This window comes from Rhinatrema bivittatum, chromosome 6, assembly GCF_901001135.1.
Source record: "Rhinatrema bivittatum chromosome 6, aRhiBiv1.1, whole genome shotgun sequence".
NCBI classification, from domain to species: Eukaryota; Metazoa; Chordata; class Amphibia; order Gymnophiona; family Rhinatrematidae; genus Rhinatrema; species Rhinatrema bivittatum.
The window spans coordinates 93250838-93273900 of NC_042620.1; the positions used below are offsets into that span (position 1 = coordinate 93250838).

The following is a 23063-nucleotide window of genomic DNA, read 5'->3' on the forward strand; positions in this document are numbered from 1 at the left end:
ATTGTTCAGAGTAGTTAAATCACAAGCAGATTGTGATAAATTGCAGGAAGACCTTGTGAGACTGGAAAATTGGGCATCCAAATGGCAGATGAAATTTAATGTGGATAAGTGCAAGGTGATGCATATAGGGAAAAATAACCCATGCTATAATTACACAATGTTGGGTTCCATATTAGGTGCTACAACCCAAGAAAGAGATCTAGGTGTCATAGTGGATAACACATTGAAATTGTCGGTTCAGTGTGCTGCGGCAGTCAAAAAAGCAAACAGAATGTTGGGAATTATTAGAAAGGGAATGGTGAATAAAACGGAACATGTCATAATGCCTCTGTACTGCTCCATGGTGAGACCGCACCTTGAATACTGTGTACAATTCTGGTCGCCGCATCTCAAAAAAGATATAATTGGGATGGAGAAGGTACAGAGAAGGGCTACCAAAATGATAAGGGGAATGGAACAGCTCCCCTATGAGGAAAGACTAAAGAGGTTAGGACTTTTCACCTTGGAGAAGAGACGACTGAGGGGGGATATGATAAGAGGTGTTTAAAATAATGAGAGGTCTAGAACGGGTAGATGTGAATCGGTTATTTACTCTTTCGGATAATAGAAAGACTAGGGGGCACTCCATGAAGTTAGCATGGGGCACATTTAAAACTAATCGGAGAAAGTTCTTTTTTACTCAACGCACAATTAAACTCTGGAATTTGTTGCCAGAGGATGTGGTTAGTGCAGTTAGTATAGCTGTTTTTAAAAAAGGATTGGATACGTTCTTGGAGGAGAAGTCCCTTATCTGCTATTAAGTTCACCTAGAGAATAGCCACTGCCATTAGCAATGGTAACATGGGATAGACTTAGTTTTTGGGTACTTACCAGGTTCTTGTGGCCTGGATTGGCCACTGTTGGAAACAGGATGCTGGGCTTGATGGACCCCTGGTCTGACCCAGTATAGCATTTTCTTATGTTCTTATGTTTATAACACTGGACTTCCCCAACCTGTCCTGGGGACCCCACAGCCAGATGAGTTTCCAGGATATCTACAAAAACTATGGATGTGATAAATCTTCATACATTGGAGATCCAATTTATCCAAATATATCTCATACATATACATTGTGGATATTCTGAAAACGGCCTTGTTGCAGGGTCAGCATGACAGGTTTGGGCAGCCTTGCACTAACAGAATAGCTTTTACTTAAAATGATTTACCTTCATAAACCCAATCAGGGATCCCATTGTAGATTTCATCCTCCTTTCCATTGGTAGTTATTTGAATAGCTGGCTCCATCGGGTTATATTTCAGATAGATATTATTTCCCAAAACATAAATCTAATGAAAAAGGAATAAAAGCAAATTTGTTATAAGATGCAAATCACCACTATCATCACTTATTTATCTCATGCTCCTCCAGCAGATGAGTTCAGAGCGTGTTACAAATGGAGAGAGGTTTACAATAGGTATAATGTACATATATCAGCAACAGTATAGTGTTGCTGATCACAGTATAGTGTAAGGATTATAATAGGCATAGAGTACAACTGTAAAAATTGTATGAATGAATAGGCCTACAGGACAAGTGTCACATATGCTGTCCGCGGCAGACCCGCGGCACAGCCCCCTCATCTTTCTACAGTGATTCCTGCTCCTAGTTCCTCCTCGCTGGCGGTGGTGGGTTGTCAGCTCAGTCCTCGGGCCTCCCCCGGTGCCTCCTGCCCTGCTGCAGCCCCTGGCATTCCTGGTCCTGCCACCATGTCTCATCGGGCCTCTCCGCATGGCTCGCGGAAAGACACTGCTACTCGCACTGCACCCCTCCCTAGGCATGCGCACCATTGATGTTTAAGTAGGGACCATGGCGGGAACCTAGCTGCGGCCTCGGATGATATCAATTCAGCTACAGTATTTAAGCTCAGGCTCCATTCCTTAGCATTGCCTTTGCAACAGGTCTCCTCGCTGGTCGAGTACTTGTTGCCTCCTAGAGATTCGACTCATCTCTGCGTTCCTATACCTCATTGTTCCTGGTTCCTGTCTCCTTGTTCCTACCTTGCTTCGTTCCTTGTATTGGCTACACAACTTTGACTCTGCTTTGTCTGACCACGCCATTGACTCTTTCCAAACCCAGACCTCTGCTTCGCCTGACTACGCTACTGCCTATCTCCAGACCCGGACCTCTGCTTCGCCTGACTATGCTACTGCCCATCTCCAGACCCAGACATCTGCTTCGCCTGACTACGCTACTGCCTATCTCCAGACCCAGAACTCTGCTTCACCTAACTACACTGTTGCCTATCTCCAGACCTGGAACTCTGCTTCGCCTGACTTCGCTATTGCCTATCTCCAGACCCAGACCTCTGCTTTTCCTGACTACAATATTGACTATCTCCGTGATCAAACTTCAGCTTGCTTGCCACTGCCTTTGGATTGCCGCCAGCCTTGACTCAAGCCTGCTCTTCAACGCCTCTTTGACTTACCCCCTGAATGTGGTCTACTCATAACAGGTTCAGCGCTCAACTGGTTCAAATCTTTCCTTGAAAACAGACAATACAAGGTCAGGATTAACAACAAAGAATCACTCCCTATCAGATCAAAGCTGGGGGTACCTCAAGGATCATCCCTTTCACCAACACTATTCAATATTTATCTCCTTCCACTCTGCCATCTACTATCTAACCTCAAGCTAACACACTTCCTATACGCGGATGACATTCAGATCCTCATCCCGATAATGGAATCCCTCCACAAAACGTGGTCTTACTGGAACAGCTGCCTTTCGGAAATCAAAAACATGCTAACAAGCCTCAACCTCGTGCTAAATACTAGCAAAACTGAAATCCTCATAATAGCTCCAGACAAGTGCTCTCTATTCAACCCAACTAGTTCCACCCAACTCTCCTTCACATCAATCGACCACACACCACAAGTAAGAGATCTTGGTGTACTTCTGGACAACCAACTCAACTTCACCAAGTTCATAAACAATACTACCAAAGACTGCTTCTTCAAATTGCAAGTCTTAAAAAAATTAAAACCTCTTCTACACTTCCAAGACTTCCGCTTGGTACTACAATCGATCATCCTCCCTAAACTGGACTATTGCAACTCACTCCTCCTGGGCCTGCCAGCCAACACCATCAAACCACTTCAGATGGTCCAGAACGCGACAGCCAGAATTCTCACTAACACCAAAAAATGGGATCACATCACCCCTATCCTCCAAAATCTTCACTGGCTGCCCATAAAATTTAGGATACAATTTAAATCCCTCATGACGATTCACAAGGCTCTTCACAACATCTCCCCCCTCAACCTATCCTTCCAACTACAGCAACACGTCTCCAATAGACCGATCAGAAGTGCATACCAGAACATGCTTCACACCCAGTCAACAAAAACCTCATTGAGGAAACGAGCTCTGTCCACTGCAGGTCCCCATCTTTGGAACCTGCTCCCACCGGACCTCCGCCAAGAACCATGCCTTCCGACATTCAAAAAGAAGCTAAAGACTTGGCTATTCACTCAAGCTTTCCCTGAGAGCTAAAATCTGGTGAAGCGACAGACGATATACCTACCTCTGTACATATGTTCCTGATTTATGGTTCCTGATTTATGGTTCACAGTTACATTTAATTGAGTTTATGAAAGTTCTCTTTTAATAGTTTTCCTGTATACTTGTGTTAATGTATTCTGCCTTGAGGCGACTGTTTTAATGTATTTCCGCCCTGGAGGCGTCTGTTCAGTTCCTTGTAAACCGGTGCGATATGTATTCTTTACAGGAACATCGGTATATAAAAATTAAAAATAAATAAATAAATACTCAGGCTTCGGCCTGCTTTTGCTCGAGCGCCTGTCTGCCTCTGTTCCATTGGCGCCCAAGTTTCCAGGACATAACCCTGTCCAGGGTATGACTGTACCATCTCTCATCTGCTGCCCCTGGACTAAATCGATCCTTACTCCGACTACACACAGAGACCCACCTAAGTCCTGCCAGCCCCGGCTCCCAAAGGCTCAACCTACAGGGAACGAGGGCTGGTATAGGTGAAGCTCCAGCGGCCTCTGTCTATCAGCCCACTTCGCCTGCTGACGGTGGGGACCTGTAGGTCCTTACCTACGGGCTGTGTCAACCCCACCTCAGCCCAAGGGTCCACCTTCGATGCAACAACAAGTTTGGGAAGCCTAGCTCTAACAGAATACCTTTTCATATTTTTCTGCTAGTGTTGTTATACAATAAGCAGAGTTTAAAGTGGGCAATAATTTATATTGCTCAGATGATGAATATGAGAAGCTGCATTTTAAGAATACAATTAATTGAGCACCCCCAAATATACTTTATGCCTGTTCACCAGCTCATTCTCTTTTAATCTCTCTGGCCACCCAACTCCCCTTACTATATAGTTTATAGTTTAGCTTAAATGCTCAGTTAAAGCATTTCACTGGGATAGTGATAATTCAATCACAAAGTTTTATTTGGATTTTTATATTCCATTCCATTATATTACATTCAGGTATTTCCCTAGCCCCCAGTACTTACAATCTAATTTTATACCTGAGACAATGGAGGATAAAGTAACTCGCTCAAGGTCTCAAAGAGCAACAGTGGGATTTGAACCCATGGGTCAGAGCTTGCTGCTTTAACCACTAGGCTACTCCTCCACTCTATTCTTGGTCACAGAATTGACAGACTATAGAGAATTTCATAAACACCATTTTCGAGTGAATAGTCTTTTCCTTCCCCTCTTCTACTCCCAAAGAACCCGCAATACAAAAAAAAAAAAGTCAGAATTTCTTAGCAGAGTAGAATTGCACTTTGAATATTGTAATAATTCACTAACCAATTTATGATCTACAGGTGACCAGGAGATGTACTGAATATTATGTGGCAGTTCATTTTTTGTCACAACATCACTGAAATAAAACAGAATAAATATAAAAGTCATCGGATGTACAGTGTAACATAAACAGAGTATAAGAAGTGTGCTAAAAGTAGAGCTCAATGCTGACCCATTCTCGATATCATAAATGTAGTATGTTGCCGTGTAAGAGTATCGCCATTGCTGTAAAGATAGAATAAGCAAGAAAACATAATTACTATGCAAAATCACAAGGACAGGATCCTGTGCTATGTTCACAAATTTGTAAAGTCTGAAAATCATGGATGGCACTGCACTAAAGCTGCACCCCCTTAATATAAATATTTATCCGAAAATCAGATGTTGGAAGTCCATCTGTTCATTAAGATATTGTTCCTCAGCACTCTGGCATTTTTTTCCTTATTTGGCAGCTAAGGACACAATATGATTTTTAAATAATTATATCTGACCACAAAACCAGATCACAAAACCTTGGTAAAACCTGATAGATGCATGATAAGGAACGTGTGCCCATGTACAGCTAGAAACTATTATGGGCCTCTGTAAGAAAATGGCAGTTTACATGTCATGCTCTCAGAATGGAAGCAAAGTCGGGTAACAGAAGTACAGAGGAAGAACAGCATTTGCCATTCATCTGTCATACCTTTCCATCAGTACTCCCTTTCTTTAATGTGACTGACTTTTTTGGTATATTTTAGAGGGAAGGTTTTTTTTTTAGACGAGAGGGAGGGCGGAATGTAAGCCAGCATCCCACATTCCAGGCTACTGTACTGATCATCAAATTTCAGGTAATACCCCAGCATGATAGTGTAGTAGAAACAGGTATCAGAAATTAAGTAGGATGATTAGTTTACATTCTACAGGAATTAGAATTCATGTTGCCTAGGAAAGAACTTCCTGTATGGTTCTGGATAACTTAAGGAGCGTCGTCCATGGCACTGGCCACGCCCCTATGCGCACGGACCGCCCGGCCTCTTGTAGGGCTAAGGGCGGGTCCTAGCTCCGTGGTGCACCCTGATCGAAGGAGCTACTTAAGGAAGTTCCTGTCTGCACTTCCTTGCCTTGGCAATCGGGTTTGTTCTGCTAGATTGTCACTGCATTCTAGCTTTGTTCTAGTCTCATTCCAGTTTTGTTCCAGTCTTGTTCCAGCCTTGTTCCCGAATAATACTGTTCCAGCCTTGTTCCTGCATCCTCCTGTTCCAGCGTCCTTCTGTTCCTGTGTTCATCTGTCCGTCTCCCCAGGTAGTACCTTCAGACTGTCTCTCTGGTACTGACCTCAGCCTGCTACTTGACCACTCTGCCTGCTGCCTGCCTTCTGTCCACAGCTTGTTCCTTGACCACTCTGCCTTCTGCCTGCCTTCTGGCCTCAACCTGCCTGTGACCTTGCCTGACCCTCTGGAACCCGACCTTGCTACATTGACCACTCTCGGACTGATTCCTGGTATTTGACCTTAGCTTGATTGACTACATCTTCTGATTCTGGTTCTATCCCTTGCCTTGTCATCGCCTACGCTGTTCTGGTCTTCCTTGCTACACCTGACCTCCAGCTCTGAACCTGACCATGTTCCTTCCCTGCCTGTGGGCACGCCAGTCTACCATCTCTCCAGGAGACCCTGAAAGGCCCACCTAAGTCCAAGCGGCCCGGGTCCCTATGGGCTTCACCCAGGGGGACCTCGGGCTACCAGTGGTGAAGTTCATCCCAGCCTCTGTCTCCTCCAGTGCTCTGCCCCCTGGAGGCATGTGCTTCCTGGTCCCTACCAGGAGGCCATCTTCCTCTGCTCCAGGACAAGGGTCCACCTCCAAGCGCTACAGTCAGGTAGAGGCAAAGTGTGCAGTGATTAATCTACAAGGCACATGCAATATGGTGCCATGGAGAACGACCATCAGATTGACCAGGATACATGCACAAGGAAAACCCTTAGGTTTGATATAATTACACTATAGTATTTATTTAAAATCTTATATTCCATATCTTCCTAGAAACAATTCTGGCCAGTGCGGATTACAATAGTACAATCATAAAAATGCATAAACAATATATAATAAAACCATGGTCACATAAAACAGATAATACTTATTCAGTAAACATATATACAGGAAAAATATTCAGGAAAAACACAGTTATAAGTTGCTACTGAATGCCTTTAACAGATTGTAAGGCAATCCTACATAAAGGGTGCTAAGTGGTCTAATCTGCCCAGCACCAAAGATTGTAGCACAGTCCTGAACATGGTAACAGGGAGAACAGATTTTAATGGTTTTAACGTTTTCAATTTGTAAAATGCATTTCTGGCTAAGTGGCAAACCTATGGTCTAAAAGTTAATTTGGAATCCAATAGGATCCCTAAGGTATGTATTTCAGATGATAAAGGAAGTTGAATCTCCTTATAACTAACAACAATTATATTAGTGCCATTAAACGGAGTTCACCCCACCCATACTACCTTAGTCCTCTGTTTATTTAGCAACCTTGCTTAATGTTTGCCATACAAATATGGAAAATCTGTTCAGGATGTAAAATTGAATGTCGCCTACATAGATAAAACATTTAAGTCCTAGTGACTGAGAAACATGTCCTAATGGAGCAAGATAAAGGTTAAAAAGAACCGAAGAAAGGGCAGAGCCCTGAAGGACTCAAGGACATGGCCAGCCACTTTGACCCTAATTGAACCCTCTGCTTCCTGTTCTGTAAAAAAAAAATTAAACTATTTTGATATAACACCTGTGAAACCAAGGAGATCAGCATGCACGTATCAAAAGCAGCTGGTACATTGAGTTGTACCAGAATCCTCATTCCACCATGTTCTAAGCTGTAAAGTAAGGTATCGAGCAAAGGTAATATCAATAATGCTGTATTATGCGCTTTCCGGGAAGCCATATTGACTTTCGTCTATAACAGCATTGTCACAGAAAAATCATCTAGTTGAGTCAAAAGATTTTTTTCTAACACATTGGCTAATAGGCAGGTTGGAGATGGGCCGAGAATTCCTGGCCTTTCCCATCAGTGCTTTATTGTTTTTAGATTTCATATTAATTAAAAGAAAATATTTTTGTCTTAAGACCAACAATAAGATGGTTTGCACTGTGTATTTGCATACATTGCTGCTGTGCCAGCTACCTGAACTAGCACTAGGCATGCAAATAACATGGCATGGCAACCAAAAAGTAGTAAGCCTGAGCCCAGGGTCATAGGTTAAAATGAGCAAGGTTACATTGATTTGAAAATATAAGGAAATATTTATGTGGTGCAGGCTGTAGATAGCAACATTTACAGTATTCCCATTTTAGTTATTTCACAATAGCAATATGAAGCTCCAGGTCTTACATCATTCTGTAATATTCTGGCATGAATACAAATGAACTCGTGATATATCTGATTTATTATAAAGCAAACACATGAATAATGAACATATCAGTACTTAAAGCAGCATGGAAAATGTGATTATTTAAATCACATTTGTTTATCTGAGCTAAAAGTCTATGTTAATTAATGCAGACATTTCTTTTATTTCAGATATGGATATAGAAACTACAGCTAGTAATAAAAAAACATGGAGTTTTTAAGGTTTTCAAGTTATCTGTACATTTTTTTCAGACAGAAGGCATACCCAATAGGTAGCTTTGCCCTCTCTAACATGAAAATTATCAAGAATTTCTGCCACACAAATTGTTGCTGAAAAACATCTTTTCTCTTGTTTTCACCTGGAATCAAAATTAGAAAGCAGATGTAGAGAGGGCCCACCAATAAGAAAACTACCTGGATGAAAGCTGCTTTCTGATTAGTTGGCATTCTCCACACCAAAGAGCTAGAAGCAAAGTAAGACTTGAAATTATCAGGCCGATGCAATACAGCGCGCTCAGCCGAGCACACTGTTTAACCCATGGTGGGACGCGGGTTTTGGAGCGCATCCACAACTCCTTATTCTATAAGGGGATTAGCGCATCCAAAAAATGCGTCCAACCCCCCCCCCCTCCCCCCATGAAACTAATAGTGCTCATTACGTGCAAATGCATGTTGATGAGACTATTAGCTGGTCTCCCCCAATCAAAAAAAAAAAAAATGTGCACCCAACCTGCACATTTTTATGCTCAGAAATTAACCCTGCCCAGAGAAGGCGTTAATTTCTGTGCAGTCCAAAAAAGTGTACAGAAAAGTATAAAATACTGCTTTTCTGTACTTCCTGTGATTTTAATATCGTGGCAATATAACATGGGATGCAACACTTGCACTTGTTTGCTCTCTAGGCACACCCCCCAATAACAACACACCACACTTGAATGGCATTTAAATAGGCCGCAGTTTATTAATTTACACATAACCCGAGCCCTTACAACATAACTGACCCTCAACTTCCCCTTCTTGTCTTTCCCCCCCTCTCTCCCCAATCTCCACCACCTTCAAACCCCAATGGTGGAGCATCCCCTCCCCCTTTCCCCGCCTGCTCCGCCACGGGCCAGCGAGAGCTGGCTCCACTGAGAACCTTTATCCCCGGGCTCTCGTCTTCCCGCGTAGCAGCCCCCCCCCCCCCCTGGCTATGCAGGGTACACCCTTTCCCCCCTCCCCCAACTCCCCCTTTAAACATGTAACTCTTAAACTGGGCTCGGGTTTTCCACCTCAGCTGCGACAATTATATAAGTACAAAAACCAAACAAAAGCATCCTTTTCTAGGGAGGGCGGGCGGGACAAAAGACCTCGTGCTTCAGCCCTGCCGCTCTCGCTGCAACTGCTGCCTGAGCACCCCAGCGTCATTGGCTTTAACCAATCCCTGCCTCACGTTTAAATCACGCTGATCTCCTCTCTACTCCACACCCCATATTACCCTAACTCCTCCTTACCCTGTTTCCAGCACTTTCTATCCTGTGCTCCAACCCCCTTCCCCCAGCCCACTCTGCGCCTGCCAGCCTCTCGCGGTTGCCCCCATGTTATACTCATGGCTCAGTAAACCTTCGCCGCTCAACTTTTAAGTCGGAAAAACAAAAAGGACAGACTGCAAAAAAACAAAAAAATTTAAAAAGCCGGAGATCAGGTTAGGAAAAGAGATGCTCAATTAACAAGCATCCATTTTCCTATCTCACTGACAGCCAACCTCTCCTGGGCGCTCCCTACTGAGGGGGCACTAGGGGTGCACATTTGTCCCTAGCGCCTCCTTGGCAGCGTAACCCCTCATTTAAATATTCATTCACGCATCCAGGAGAGGTGGCTGGGCGTGCGATAAGAAAGTGGGCTCTCAGCATTGAGCGCCCATTTTCCATGCTCCTTTATTGGATCGGCCTGTATGCGCTTCCATTTCTTTCTACTTTCTAAGCATATATCACTTGAATTTTTTGTAAAACATAATATAGAAGCAAATTTGAAGAGCCCACTCTGGTACAAGGTCTGTGGATACTTTTTTAACAACATCTCTTGTAGCTAATTCTCAATGGAACAGTTCAACAAAATGGCTCTGGCCAGCTCTAAGCTCATCGTCAAAATGATGTCAGTTTGTTGCCAGCCTCAGGGTCACTGGTGCTATTCACAGGCAAGTGGACATCCCAAGGGAGGGATAAGTTGTGACTAGGGAGGTCCCTGGCTTTGACAAGATTTTTGGGAGTGGAAGAAGAGTCTGAGGGGACTGTGGAGGCCCTGGCAAGGCTCAGTGAGCCCAGCCAAGTAGACCCAGGTCCTGTGGTTTTCTTGGTGGGCAGAAAAGGTGTTGGAGGGTCTCACAAAGGCCATTTAAAAACAAAAACCCCCCCAATAATTTTCAGGTATTTTTGTACAAATCCATTTTCAGTTTAGATATGCCGTTTGTTTGTTTAAAATGAATGCATATCCTTATTTTTCTTCCCCTGAACCATTTCTACCTATTTTTTGTGCTAAACTAAACAGCTAGATTCAGATGCTCTAAAGGATGGAATTTTCACCCTGGGAGGTCTAAAAGGCTATAGGTAGCACAACCCTGCCTACCTGGATCTGATGGTCCCTCTACCACCATATACACCCCTCCAAACCCTCAAGCTTGTGCTGTCCTACATTTCACATGAAGGACTTCTGAGTTTTGGGTATGCACATGGCTACAAATTTATTTACAAGAATAAATGTTCATTATACTCTAGGGGGGCTCACCCAGGTTAACATTAAATTTGATTGCTTGTTAATTGATTTAGTTGGTTTCTGCCTTCTCATGTGAGGTGTCCTCATGACACACTAAGGGGCAATGGGCGATGTTAACTCTACAGGAAAGGCGAATCCATCCAGCCATGCGAACTGTGGTTGGCCCAACTTCCCTCCAATTAAGCATATTTCATCAGCATGAAGGCTCCATCTGAGCCAACACAGCAAATGGTTGCCAGATCACCTGCATCAAAATTCAATTTTTGCATCTTGTTCTTCAGTGGTGTAGGGAGGGCCAACCCCTGCCATATGCCATCATAAATGAACTGCAACAATTTTAATGAAACTTGACAGATAATAGTTTAAGAATAGGTTCAAGTACAGAAATACCAGGATGAACCTTCAATTTCCACTTTAGCTGTGAACAAAATGTCCCTAACTGACTCTCCAAACACCACTCTGGCCCTAGGTCCCTAATCTTAAGGCATCCCTCCTGTAGCATCCTGTAGCATGGGTGAGAGGGTAAGATACACCAGCGACAAACAGAAGTGAAAAAGGTTGGGTTTGCAAACACCCTGCCCATTTAAATTTAGCCTCCTGCATCATCTTATTTCTGTACTCCTCCAGCAACAAACTGGTCATCTGGGCGAACCAAGCCCTGCACCCTAACTTTGTGCTAAAAACAGTGGGCCATGGTTGAAGGTCAGGCCATTCTCTTGATTCCTAGGCCAGGTAATCCCTCGACCATGAGACTGGCAGCCAGGTTGTGCCCTTGACTGCATGGCAGAAGTGGCTTTGGGGTCTTGGACTATTGTTTTAAGAAACATAGGTACATTATTGTTAGGAATATGCTCACATTTTGTCACTATATAATAAAACCATAGTGGAGTTTTTCTAATAGTTTGTTAAATGATAACTTACCAAACATTAAATTAGCCAACAAGATAGCATGCATCTGGACTAAGTGATAATTACCTTTTTGTAATTGCTTTCCAGGTATGCAAATTTTCGATCAAATGACAGCTGATAATTGGTGGCATTCAAATCATCCTTCAAATTAAGAAACAATTGCATATGGTTAGAAACAGCCACTTGTAAAATTGGAAGGGATCAAATAGAAAATGATTCTTGTTTAAGTGCATCACTGGGTATTAATACTTTGAAATATACATGCCATCGTTTTGTTGGTCAGAATAATGGAAGTGTCTCCAGTTTTGACATTATAAAGGATAACATTGCCATCTGTAGATTTGTGGAGATACTCATGTTCTACAAAAAAATAGGAAGAGAGGGAACATAGTCAGGATATTGTGCATTCATAATGTATTCTTTCATTACTTAGCAAACACGACATCATAAACCACTGCTTTGCACCACGGTTCCTGTTGCTATCTAGATGGCGACTTCAGAGGTACTAACAATCTTCAAAGAAGTTGCAGATGCCTTTTCACTCAACTCATAATTAAACTCTGGAATTTGTTGCCAGAGGATATGGTAAGGGCAATTAGAGTAGCTGGGTTTATAAAAGGTTTGGATAAGTTCCTGGAGGAGAAATCCATTAACTGCTATTAATCAAGTCAATTTAGGGAATAGCCACTGCTATTACTGAATTAGTTGCATAGGATCTACTTAATATTTAAGTATTTGCCAGGTACTTGTAACCTGGATTGGCCACTGCTGGACACAGGATGCTGGGCTTGATGGACCCTCAGTCTGACCCAGTATGGCAACTTCTTATGTTCTTATGCCCACTGTCCATAAAAAAACTCAAAAGCTCCTGCTCCTGCTAGGTAATGTAGGGCCTTATTAAAAAAGTACTTTTTCCTATTGCATGCCTATGTAATATATATATATATATATATATATATATATATATATATATATATATATATATATATATATATATATATATACTAGCTGTTAAGCCCGTTAAAACGGGCGAGATTCCATCATTCACACCGGCACGGTTAGAGCTGCTCTGTTCTCCACAACTTCCATCCCCTCCCACCTCCTCCACAACAACCCCTTTCCTCTCCCTCAGCCCTCCTCCACTCCCTTTTTCTGTACTCCACAACTTTACCCTCCCCACTTACTCACATCCTCTTCCTTCCCCTCCCACCTCCTCCACAACAACCCCTTCCCTCTCCCAGCCCTCCTCCACTCTTTTTTCTCTTCTCCAGAACTTCTTACCCTTCCCACTTGTTCAGTCATATCCTCTTCCCTTTGCCTTCCCCTCTCACCTTCCCTTTCCTTCCCCTTCTCCCCTCTCCCTCAGCCCTCCTCCACTCCCTTTTTCTGTACTCCACAACTTTACCCTCCCCACTTACTCACATCCTCTTCCTTTCCCTCCCACCTCCTCCACAACCCCTCAGCCCTCCTCCACTCCCTCTTCTTCTCTCTTGCCCACCTGATACTTAACTGCCGCCACTGCTCCATGGGAGGTCTCCGGGGGGGAGTGTCTCTCTCTCGCGCGGGGAGAACCAGTGGCGGCACAGACACAGAAATGGGAGGCCTCTGGGGGTCTCTCTCTCGCGCGCCTCTCCACCGGGCTCGTTGCTGGCCCGCCCGATGCTCAGTGAGGCACGCGCGAGATAGAGACTCCCGGCAACCTCCCATTTCTCTCGCGCGCTGCTTCTCCCCGCGCGAGAGAGAGAAACCCCCGGAGACCTTCTGTGCTGCCACCGCTGCCAAGACAGCCGTCCACTGGGCTCCCCTCTGACAGACGTGCTCTCACGCATGCGCAGTAGAGCTGCTCTCTGCTGCGCATTTGCGGCACGTCGGTCCAAGCTCATTTATATGGTAGATGTTTTATTGATATATATATCAATAAAACATAAGACTCTTAGAGTTAAAAGTGAAAAACTAAGTTAACCTTACACATTAGAGGACTCTTTTGAAAAGGAATTTTTAGAAAAGTAAAGGTTAAATGGTTATTTGGATAATTCCAAAGAGTAGTTGACAATTCTATCATTCTTCCTTAAGATATAATAATTACTACAAAACAAAAACACTAAGGGGGCAATTTTTGAACTGCTTACTGAGTTTGGAGTACATTGTAACCATAGGCTTGCAAGCTCATTTTTAATGGAAAAATCCCTGAAAAGGTTTTTATTGAAAATTTGGACCAGTGGGGCAAAGTAGGTACAGTGTAGCTATGTACTTATCACATGCTTTGAAGTGTAAAGTATATGTGTGAAAGTATGCACATGAATATTAAAATGAAAATTCCACACAGGGGCGGATTTTAAAAGCCCTGCGCGCGTAAATCCGGAAGGATTTACGCTCGCCAGCGCGCCTATTTTGCATAGGCCGCCGGTGCGCGTAAGTCCCAGGGCTTTCGAAAAGGGGCGGGAGGGGGCGTGTCCGCGGCGTTTCGGGGGCGTGCCGCAGCGTGGCGCCAGCCCGGGGGCGTGGTCGAGGCCTCCGGACCAGCCCCCAGGACAGGAACACGAGCGGGGCTGCCGGCCGGCGCGCGCAAAGTTACGCCTGCTGAAAGCAGGCGTAACTTTGCCGACAAAGGTAGGGGGGGATGGGTTAGGGAGGGGAAGGGAGGGGAAGGTGGGGGGAAGGCAAAGGAAAGTTCCCTCCGAGGCCACTCCGACATTGGCTTGCACTTCTAACTTGCCGTGACTGCAACCCCATGGATCCTCATCTGGTTCAAACATTAGCTGGAAGCCATAGGGGTAGATTTTAAAAAATAGTGCGATCGCGTACTTTTGTTCGCGCACCAGGCGCAAACAAAAGTACGCTGGATTTTATAAGATACGCGCGTAGCCGCGCGTATCTTATAAAATCCGGGATCGGCGCGCGCAAGCTGCCGATTTTGGGTAGCCTGCGCGCGCCGAGCCGCACAGCCTGCCTCCGTTCCCTCCCCTCCCCTTCCCCTCCCTTCCCCTACCTAATCCACCCCCCTGGCCCTATCTAAACCCCCCCTACCTTTATCCATGGATTTAAGCCTACCGGAGGCAGACGTAAATCCACGCGCGCCAGCGGGCTGCTGGCGCGCCAAGATCCGACCCGGAGGCTGTTCCTGAGGGCGCGGCCACGCCCCCAGAACGCCCTCGGGCTGGCGCCACGCCCCCGGGCCTGTCCCCCAAACGCTGCATCACGGCCCCGAAATGCCGCGTCATTTGGCGACGCCCCTGACACGCCCCCAAAATGCCCCTTTTTAAAAGCCCCGGGACTTGAGCGCGTCCCGGGGCTCTGCGTGCGCCCGCAGCCTAAGCAAAATAGGTGGGCCACCGCGCGAGGGCCCTGCTCGCGTAAATCCGGCCGGATTTACGCAGGCAGGGCATTTAAAATCCACCCGATAGGTTAGTTAGAAGCTCCTTGGGGAGGGGAAAGAGAGAGAGACAGAGGATTTGGGGGAGAACAGGGACACAAAAATTGGGAGCACTACGAGGAGAGGATCACCTTGTTGGTAGCTGGAAAGAATCAGTAAATACTGCTTGGAGAAATGTTTAAAACTTAAAAGTATTGGGGAGAAGTAAACTATTGGGATATATTATTTAATGTGTTTGTGTGTTTTGTTTTAAATAGGTAGTCAGAAAGGCAGGCAACAAACAGAAGTTTGCGTGTTTGTATTTCCACCACTTTCACACTTAAAAAAAAATAAGCCTTTTAACTTAAACTGAGAAATTTCCCACACCATATCAAGAGTTTGATCATTCCCCTCCATACACAGATTGCCCACCTGCCACAATCCCCCTCAAGGTTGGCTGACTGCTACACACCAGTAGCCTTAGCTTAGTTGAGAGGGCCTGGCATGCATTTGTTGGAATCCCCAGATGTGATTTAGTAGTCCGGAAGATCAGAGCTAGATTCTGCTAATGTTGTCCTGCATATATACTGTCCCAGAAGAATGTGGCATGCACTTAAAGTAGGGAAATCGGCCTTTAGGCTCAGGCCAAGCTACAGGCTAGCTGTCTTATAGCACACTGTGATTTGCCAGCCAGATCTGAAAGCGACTGCTATAATTAATGCCTTAAATCTGTCATTGTCAAGGGAGATTCTGGGTATGGTTTCAGGATCTGGCTGTTGCAACCGTCCCTTTCTGACAGCTTCACTCCGCCTACCTCTCTTTGCTTGCTCCTCTCATGCTGCGGATGGATGCCTGACTATTTATTTATTTATTTGTATATTTTCATATACCAACATTCGATCGAGATATCACATCGGTTTACAATTGAACAATAACTAATAAGGCAGGGTCTGCTTATTTTTACATTGTAACATGTTAACATGGAAGAAACATGGAAGAAAAATTAAGGCGATACATTTAAGCATAGGATTATAACATAGGATATTTATAACATAGGATATTTATACATTTATAACATATGATTATTGCAAAGGATTATAATATAGGAAAATAGCATTCTGACATTATAAAAGGAATAAAAATAGTGAAACGATCTGCAAGGAGCACTATGGTACAATGTGATATTTTAGGAGGGGAGGGGAAGGATATCAATAATAATCTACAAAGGGGCATCGCAGTGTCTGCCTGCCATCCTCTCCGGCGTCCCCGGACTGGCTTGGGCGCTGCCTCCCGCCATGCTCCGTATGTACCATAGGACGCGCGCGCCATGCAGCCCTTCTTATTTCCTACTTGCCGCGAACCTCTGGAGCGTCCCCCCGTGATGATGTCACGCTGCTCGGATATTTAAAGCCTACGAAGTTTGCTAGCCTTTGAGTTAGCAAGGGTAAACCAAAGGGTAAGCCTAAGGGTAAACCTACGGGTAACCTACGGATGGGATTCGCTCTCCGTACCCAGCTACTCTGCCTCTCCAATCTCTATTGGACTATCTAATGCTAACGGGGTACCCGCTCCTTGGGGCCTCACTTGCTTTTCAGGTCGCTATCAGGAAACTGGTACTCGCTCCTCGAGGGCCCATGTTCCCTGACTCGCTGCCTACTCCTACCTTCTCGTCTGCCTGGCAGGATTCGCTAATCTTCAACACCAGTGAGTTCTAGGGATGTGAATCGTTTTTTGACAATTTAAAACAATCGTCAGATATATTTTAAATTGTCAAAAATCGTTAGAGCCACGATACAACAACAATTCCCCCGATTTATCGTCAAAAATCGTAAATCGGAGGAGGGGGGAGGGCGGGAAAACCGGCACACCAAAACAACCCTAAAACCCACCCCGACCCTTTAAAAGAAATCCCCCACCCTCCCGAACCCCCCCAAAATGTTTTAAATTACCTGGGGTCCAGTGGGGGGGTCCCGGCGCGATCTCCCACTCTCGGGCCACGGCTGCGTTAAGAGAAATGGCGCCGGTGGCCCTTTGCCCTTACCATATGACAGGGCAAAGGTAGCGCCGGCGCCATTTTGGTTCCTGTGACCTGACATCACGAGTGCAGGAGATCGCTCCCGGACCCCCGCTGGACCCCCAGGGACTTTTGGCCAGCTTGGGGGGCCTCCTGACCCCCACAAGACTTGCCAAAAGTCCAGCGGGGGTCCGGGAGCGACCTTCTGCACTTGGGCCGATTTGCCAATATTCAAAATGGCGCCGGCACTACCTTTGCCCTGTCATATGATAAGGGCAAAGAGCCACCGGCACCATTTCTCTTAACGCAGCCGTGGCCAGAGAGCGGGAGATTGCGCTGGGACCCCCCCCCCCCCCCCACTGGACCCCAGGTAATTTAAAACATTTTGGTGGGGTTCGGGAGGGTGGAGGATTTATTTTAAAGGGTCGGGGTGGGTTTTAGGGTTGTTTTGGTGTGCCGGTTTTCGCGCCCTCCCCCCTTCCCCGATAAAACGATTTTTTAACCTAAAAAACTAAGACAATCAGATTCCCCCCCCCCCCCCAGCCAAAATCGATCGTTAAGACGATCGATCACACGATTCACATCCCTAGTGAGTACTACCATCTTCACCTCAGAGCTGTTCCCTGGAACCAGGCACTCACTCCTCGAGGGCCTGCCTCTGTTCCAGCCCAAGTGCCATCTCCGTGGAACTGCTGCGTGAGTACATCATCTACAAGCCTCCCAACTCTCAGGGATCAGATACTCGCTCCTCGAGGGTCTGCTTTCCCTACCCTGGGGTTCTCCATACTGGGGTCTTGAATATATTCCACTGTACTCATTCTCTCAGTTCCTTCCACTACAGCACTGCTACCAGAGGAGTCGCTGTTCCAGCGCCTGAGGGATACCAGCCCTGCCAGGCTACTCCAGCTGCTCACTACTGCCACCTCTGGTGGCTTCATTACACAGTCTAATAAAAGATCAAACTGTGTGTTTGTGTGTCCTGAGCTAAGCCAGACCTGTGGCCCCTCAAGGGACTTCCCCCCGTGGGCATGGTCAGCTGCCACAGTGTCCAAGGGTCCACCCAAAACCTCATAGTTTCTAACACTGGCTTCTCACCACCCTTGCCATTCCTAACACACTGGCAAAGACGAGATACAATGAGGCTTTATTTGCTACCCACGGTGTCATACAATGCACCTTCGGAGTTCTCAAAAATCGATTTTGCTATTTGGACAAAATGGGTGGAGTTTTAATATATGCCCCACCTAAAGTTGGAGATAAAGTGTTGCTCTGCTGTGTCTTTCATAATCTCACTACACCACAAACTACCAATTGAGATACTTCCAGCTCTTCCCCCAGATCCCCCATGACACCAGTCTGAGTGGCAGCCAGCTTTGGCAAAACCTTATAACAACACTACTTTTTCTGATAGGCCTCACCTATCCCATTCCTTTCCAGGGAAGGGAGGCCAGTAGAGTGTTTGCTGCTTCTCTCCACTCTGTCTTTCTTTCTTTCACTGCTTCTCTGTCTGGGTCAGTGTGTAACAGAAAACATGTATGCTCACTTAGGATTCCTCTGACAATGGAGCAGTAGACTGAACTTGAAAATTGTAGACAAAGTAATGATAATATCAAATAGATGCGGCTGCCTGATAATGAGACTAGAAGAGGCATGTGTGGCACGAGAGTTTGTGACGACTGCCTACATAGTTTGCCATAGCTAGCGGCGTTTCACTTGGTGGTCCCCCCCCAGCAGACTCCATCCTAGCCCTCACTTGGGGGTGATAGTGCCATAGGTGTGATGAGACCTCAGCTGGGCCTCGAACATGAAGAGCAACAGCTCTAGAAATGCTATAAATCTCAATTAGCTCTGAAGCTTAAAGGCACAGCCTAAAGGTACAGGCAGACAGTTTAAGGTTTCAATGACAGAGTTCCCATTTTACAGCCTTATTCTGGAGCTGAGAAATGTGTGCATGTGAAGTTATGCACCTGTACTGGGGAGGCTTCGTGTCACGGGGGTGTGCCAAAACATTGCTGACACCACTGCCTCAGCAGTTTCAGAGCCACTGCTGACTAGGTTTGCCAACTGACTCCAGATTTATAGGACATGCTGATCCAGTCCTGGTCTTACTCCCATGTATGCAGGTATTTATAGTCTTCGTTTTGCTAGTAATATCAATAGGGAAATCAGAACAAATCCCAGCATTTAATGGGTTTAAACCTGGACAGGATCAACCTGTCCTGAAAATCGGAGCCACTTGGCAACTCTACTCTTTGTGGTTGCATGCGCCCCTGCACAGATGGCACCCTACTACACCTAGCTAGGCTATTTGTCAATGATCATGTGCTGAAGGTGAGGGCCATGGTCACTGGGATGTCATGTAGGTTCGATTAGCTTCTCGGGAAGAACATAAGAAATTGCCATGCTGGGTCAGACCAAGGGTCCATCGAGCCCAGCATCCTGTTTCCAACAGAGGCCAAAACCAGGCCACAAGAACCTGGCAATTACCCAAACACTAAGAAGAACCCATGCTACTGATACAATTAATAGCAGTGGCTATTCCCTAATTGATTAATAGCCATTAATGGACTTCTCCTCCAAGAACTTATCCAAACCTTTTTTGAACCCAGCTACACTAACTGCACTAACCACATCCTCTGGCAACAAATTCCAGAGCTTTATTGTGTGTTGAGTGAAAAAGAATTTTCTCCGATTAGTCTTAAATGTGCTACTTGCTAACTTCATGGAATGCCCCCTAGTCCTTCTATTATTCGAAAGTGTAAATAACCGAGTCACATCTACTCGTTCAAGACCTCTCATGATCTTAAAGACCTCTATCATATCCCCCCTCAGCCGTCTCTTCTCCAAGCTTGAACAGCCCTAACCTCTTCAGCCTTTCCTCATAGGGGAGCTGTTCCATCCCCTTTATCATTTTGGTTGCCCTTTTCTGTACCTTCTCCATCGCAACTATATCTTTTTTGAAATGTGGCGATGAGAATTGTACACAGTATTCAAGGTAAGGTCTCACCATGGAGCGATACAGAGGCATTATGACATTTTCCATTTTATTAACCATTCCCTTCCTAATAATTCCTAACATTCTATTTGCTTTTTTGACTGCTGCAGCACACTGAGCCAACGATTTTAAAGTATTATCCACTATGATGCCTAGATCTTTTTCCTGGGTGGTAGCTCCTAATATGGAACCTAACATCGTGTAACTACAGCAAGGGTTATTTTTCCCTATATGCAACACCTTGCACTTGTCCACATTAAATTTCATCTGCCATTTGGATGCCCAATCTTCCAGTTTTGCAAGGTCCTCCTGTAATGTATCACAGTCTGCTTGTGATTTAACTACTCTGAATAATTTTGTATCATCTGCAAATTTGATAACCTCACTCGTCATATTCCTTTCCAGATCATTTATATATATATTGAAAAGCACCGGTCCAAGTACAGATCCCTGAGGCACTCCACTGTTTACCCTTTTCCACTGAGAAAATTGACCATTTAATCCTACTCTCTGTTTCCTGTATTTTAACCACTTTGTAATCCACGAAAGGGCATCGCCTCCTATCCCATGACTTTTAGTTTTCGTAGAAGCCTCTCATGAGGGACTTTGTCAAACGCCTTCTGAAAATCCAAATATACTACATCTACTGGTTCCCCTTTATCCACATGTTTATTAACCCCTTCAAAAAAATGAAGCAGATTTGTTAGGCAAGACTTCCCTTGGGTAAATCCATGTTGACTATGTTCCATTAAATCATATCTTTCTATATGCTTTACAATTTTGTTCTTGAGAATAGTTTCCACTATTTTTCCCGGCACTGAAGTCAGGCTCACTGGTCTATAGTTACCTGGATCGCCCCTGGAGTCTTTTTTAAATATTGGGGTTACATTGGCCACCCTCCAGTCTTCAGGTACAATGGATGATTTTAATGATAGGTTACAAATTTTAACTAATTGATCAGAAATTTCATTTTTGAGTTCCTTCAGAACCCTAGGATGCATACCATCCGGTCCAGGTGATTTGCTACTCTTTAGTTTGTCAATCTGGCCTACTACATCTTCCAGGTTCACAGTGATTTCGTTCAGTTCGTCTGACTCATCACCCCTGAAAACCATCTGCAGAACTGGTATCTCCCCAACATCCTCATTTGTAAACACGGAGGCAAAGAATTCATTTAGTCTTTCTGCAATGGCCTTATCTTCCCTAAGAGCCCCTTTAACCCCTCTGTCATCTAATGGTCCAACCGACTCCCTCACAGGTTTCTTGCTTTGGATATATTTTAAAAAGTTTTTATTATGAGTTTTTGCCTCTATGGCCAATTTCATTTCAAATTCTCTCTTTGCCTGTCTTATCAATGTTTTACACTTAGCTTGACAATGCTTATGTTTTATCCTATTTTCTTCAGATGGATCCTTCTTCCAGTTTTTGAAGGATTTTTTTTGGCTAAAATAGCCTCTTTCACCTTTTAACCCAGCTCATGAAACAATGTTTCATGAGCTGGGTTAAAAGCTCATGAAACAATGTTTCATGAGCTTGGTTACTGTATCATTTTCAGTTAAGTGTTTGTCATAGGATTCATTTTTTCCAAAGATCTTCCTTTCTATATGTTTGCATGGTATTGTAGAAAATATTTGGGGCTTTTTTGTACTTCGCTGCAACATACCAGATGATTCATTTGTGACACTTTTCCCAAACAAGGCTACAGTCAGGGGTTGACAGGAATTGTGACGTAATTTTAAAGAGGGAAAAGATTTGTTATGTAATTACTGTATAGTTTCTGGTTAGGTCAAAAGATGAGGTCCATGAAGTTCAAGCTGCTTCTACCCTAGCCATTTTAGCAGTGAAAACAAACTTTTTTTCCCATTCCCATATGTGGTAATCAGATTTTTCTGTACAATTAAATTCCTTTTTCCTCCAATAACTGTCCAATTTGCTATTTAAGTTATTGCTAGAGAGCAGATTAATGAATTTTAAAACATTAATGACATAAAGATAAAAAATAGTGGATAAAAGATAGATACTTTTTTGTATTATGTACATTTCTGAAATATTGCTTTGTGCACAGAGGGTATACAGTTTCTTGTAACCTTAATGGGTAACGGATTCTTCCCTAACTACTATGTGCTTAAAAACATTACTCAGTAGAGATTTAAATTGCACTTAAATAAGATACTGTTGTATTAAGGGCCTATATTTTATGAAGTTCAGCCAATACAATTTTAGCAACGCATCCATTATGGGACATATTTTCATTGTATATGTTTCTGCAAATCAAAACTTAAAAGGTTTGGAGTCAAGTGTTTTCATAACAGGGGTGAGGCATAGTCATTCCTATGGCATAATTTTCTCTGTGAAGAGCAGATGGAACATTTCACAGGAGACATTCAATCCTGATAAGCTGCCATTCCTGGCTCCCTGCCCTGAAAAATCCATGTCTGTTGAGATACTGATACACTTGTAGCAGCCACCAACGTACTTAGTAAAAGTCACAGAGGAACCTAAAAACTAAAGTATAGTATTTGTACCATGAGAAAAACTATGGCATGATTTACTAAACTGCAGCACTGAGTACCTTAGCTTTGTGAATCATGTATTAATTTTCTGTGTATTGCCGCAGCAAGGAACTTTGTAAGTTCAGGACTGCAGCAATGCGCTATGGCAGTCCCCCATCCTAGGGCTGCTATATTTAAAGGGGATGCATGGCCCCAGAAAAGCTGTAGTGTTCCAAACATCCCTAGGGGTCTACTGGCACCCTTCTCCTAACACCCTTCCCACATCTCGACCCATTAAAAAATAAAAAATAGCAAGATGCTCCCTTAGGACCCATTCATGAAAG

General features: G+C 44.4%; 1 protein-coding gene across 3 annotated transcripts in view; it reads right to left on the reverse strand.

Moving 5' to 3' along the window:
• FAP (fibroblast activation protein alpha) overlaps positions 1–23063 on the reverse strand; it is a 257755-nt gene that overhangs the window by 176217 nt on the left and 58475 nt on the right. The window contains exons 5-9 of one of the 3 annotated variants that reach the window (XM_029605610.1): positions 12132–12226; positions 11933–12007; positions 4994–5046; positions 4825–4897; positions 1207–1327 (exon numbers count right to left, since the gene is read on the reverse strand). In XM_029605610.1, the coding sequence (XP_029461470.1) occupies positions 1207–1327; positions 4825–4897; positions 4994–5046; positions 11933–12007; positions 12132–12226 (417 nt within the window). The remainder of the gene's footprint in view (positions 1–1206; positions 1328–4824; positions 4898–4993; positions 5047–11932; positions 12008–12131; positions 12227–23063) is intronic. The other 2 variants (XM_029605612.1, XM_029605611.1) reach the window with 2 other exon arrangements.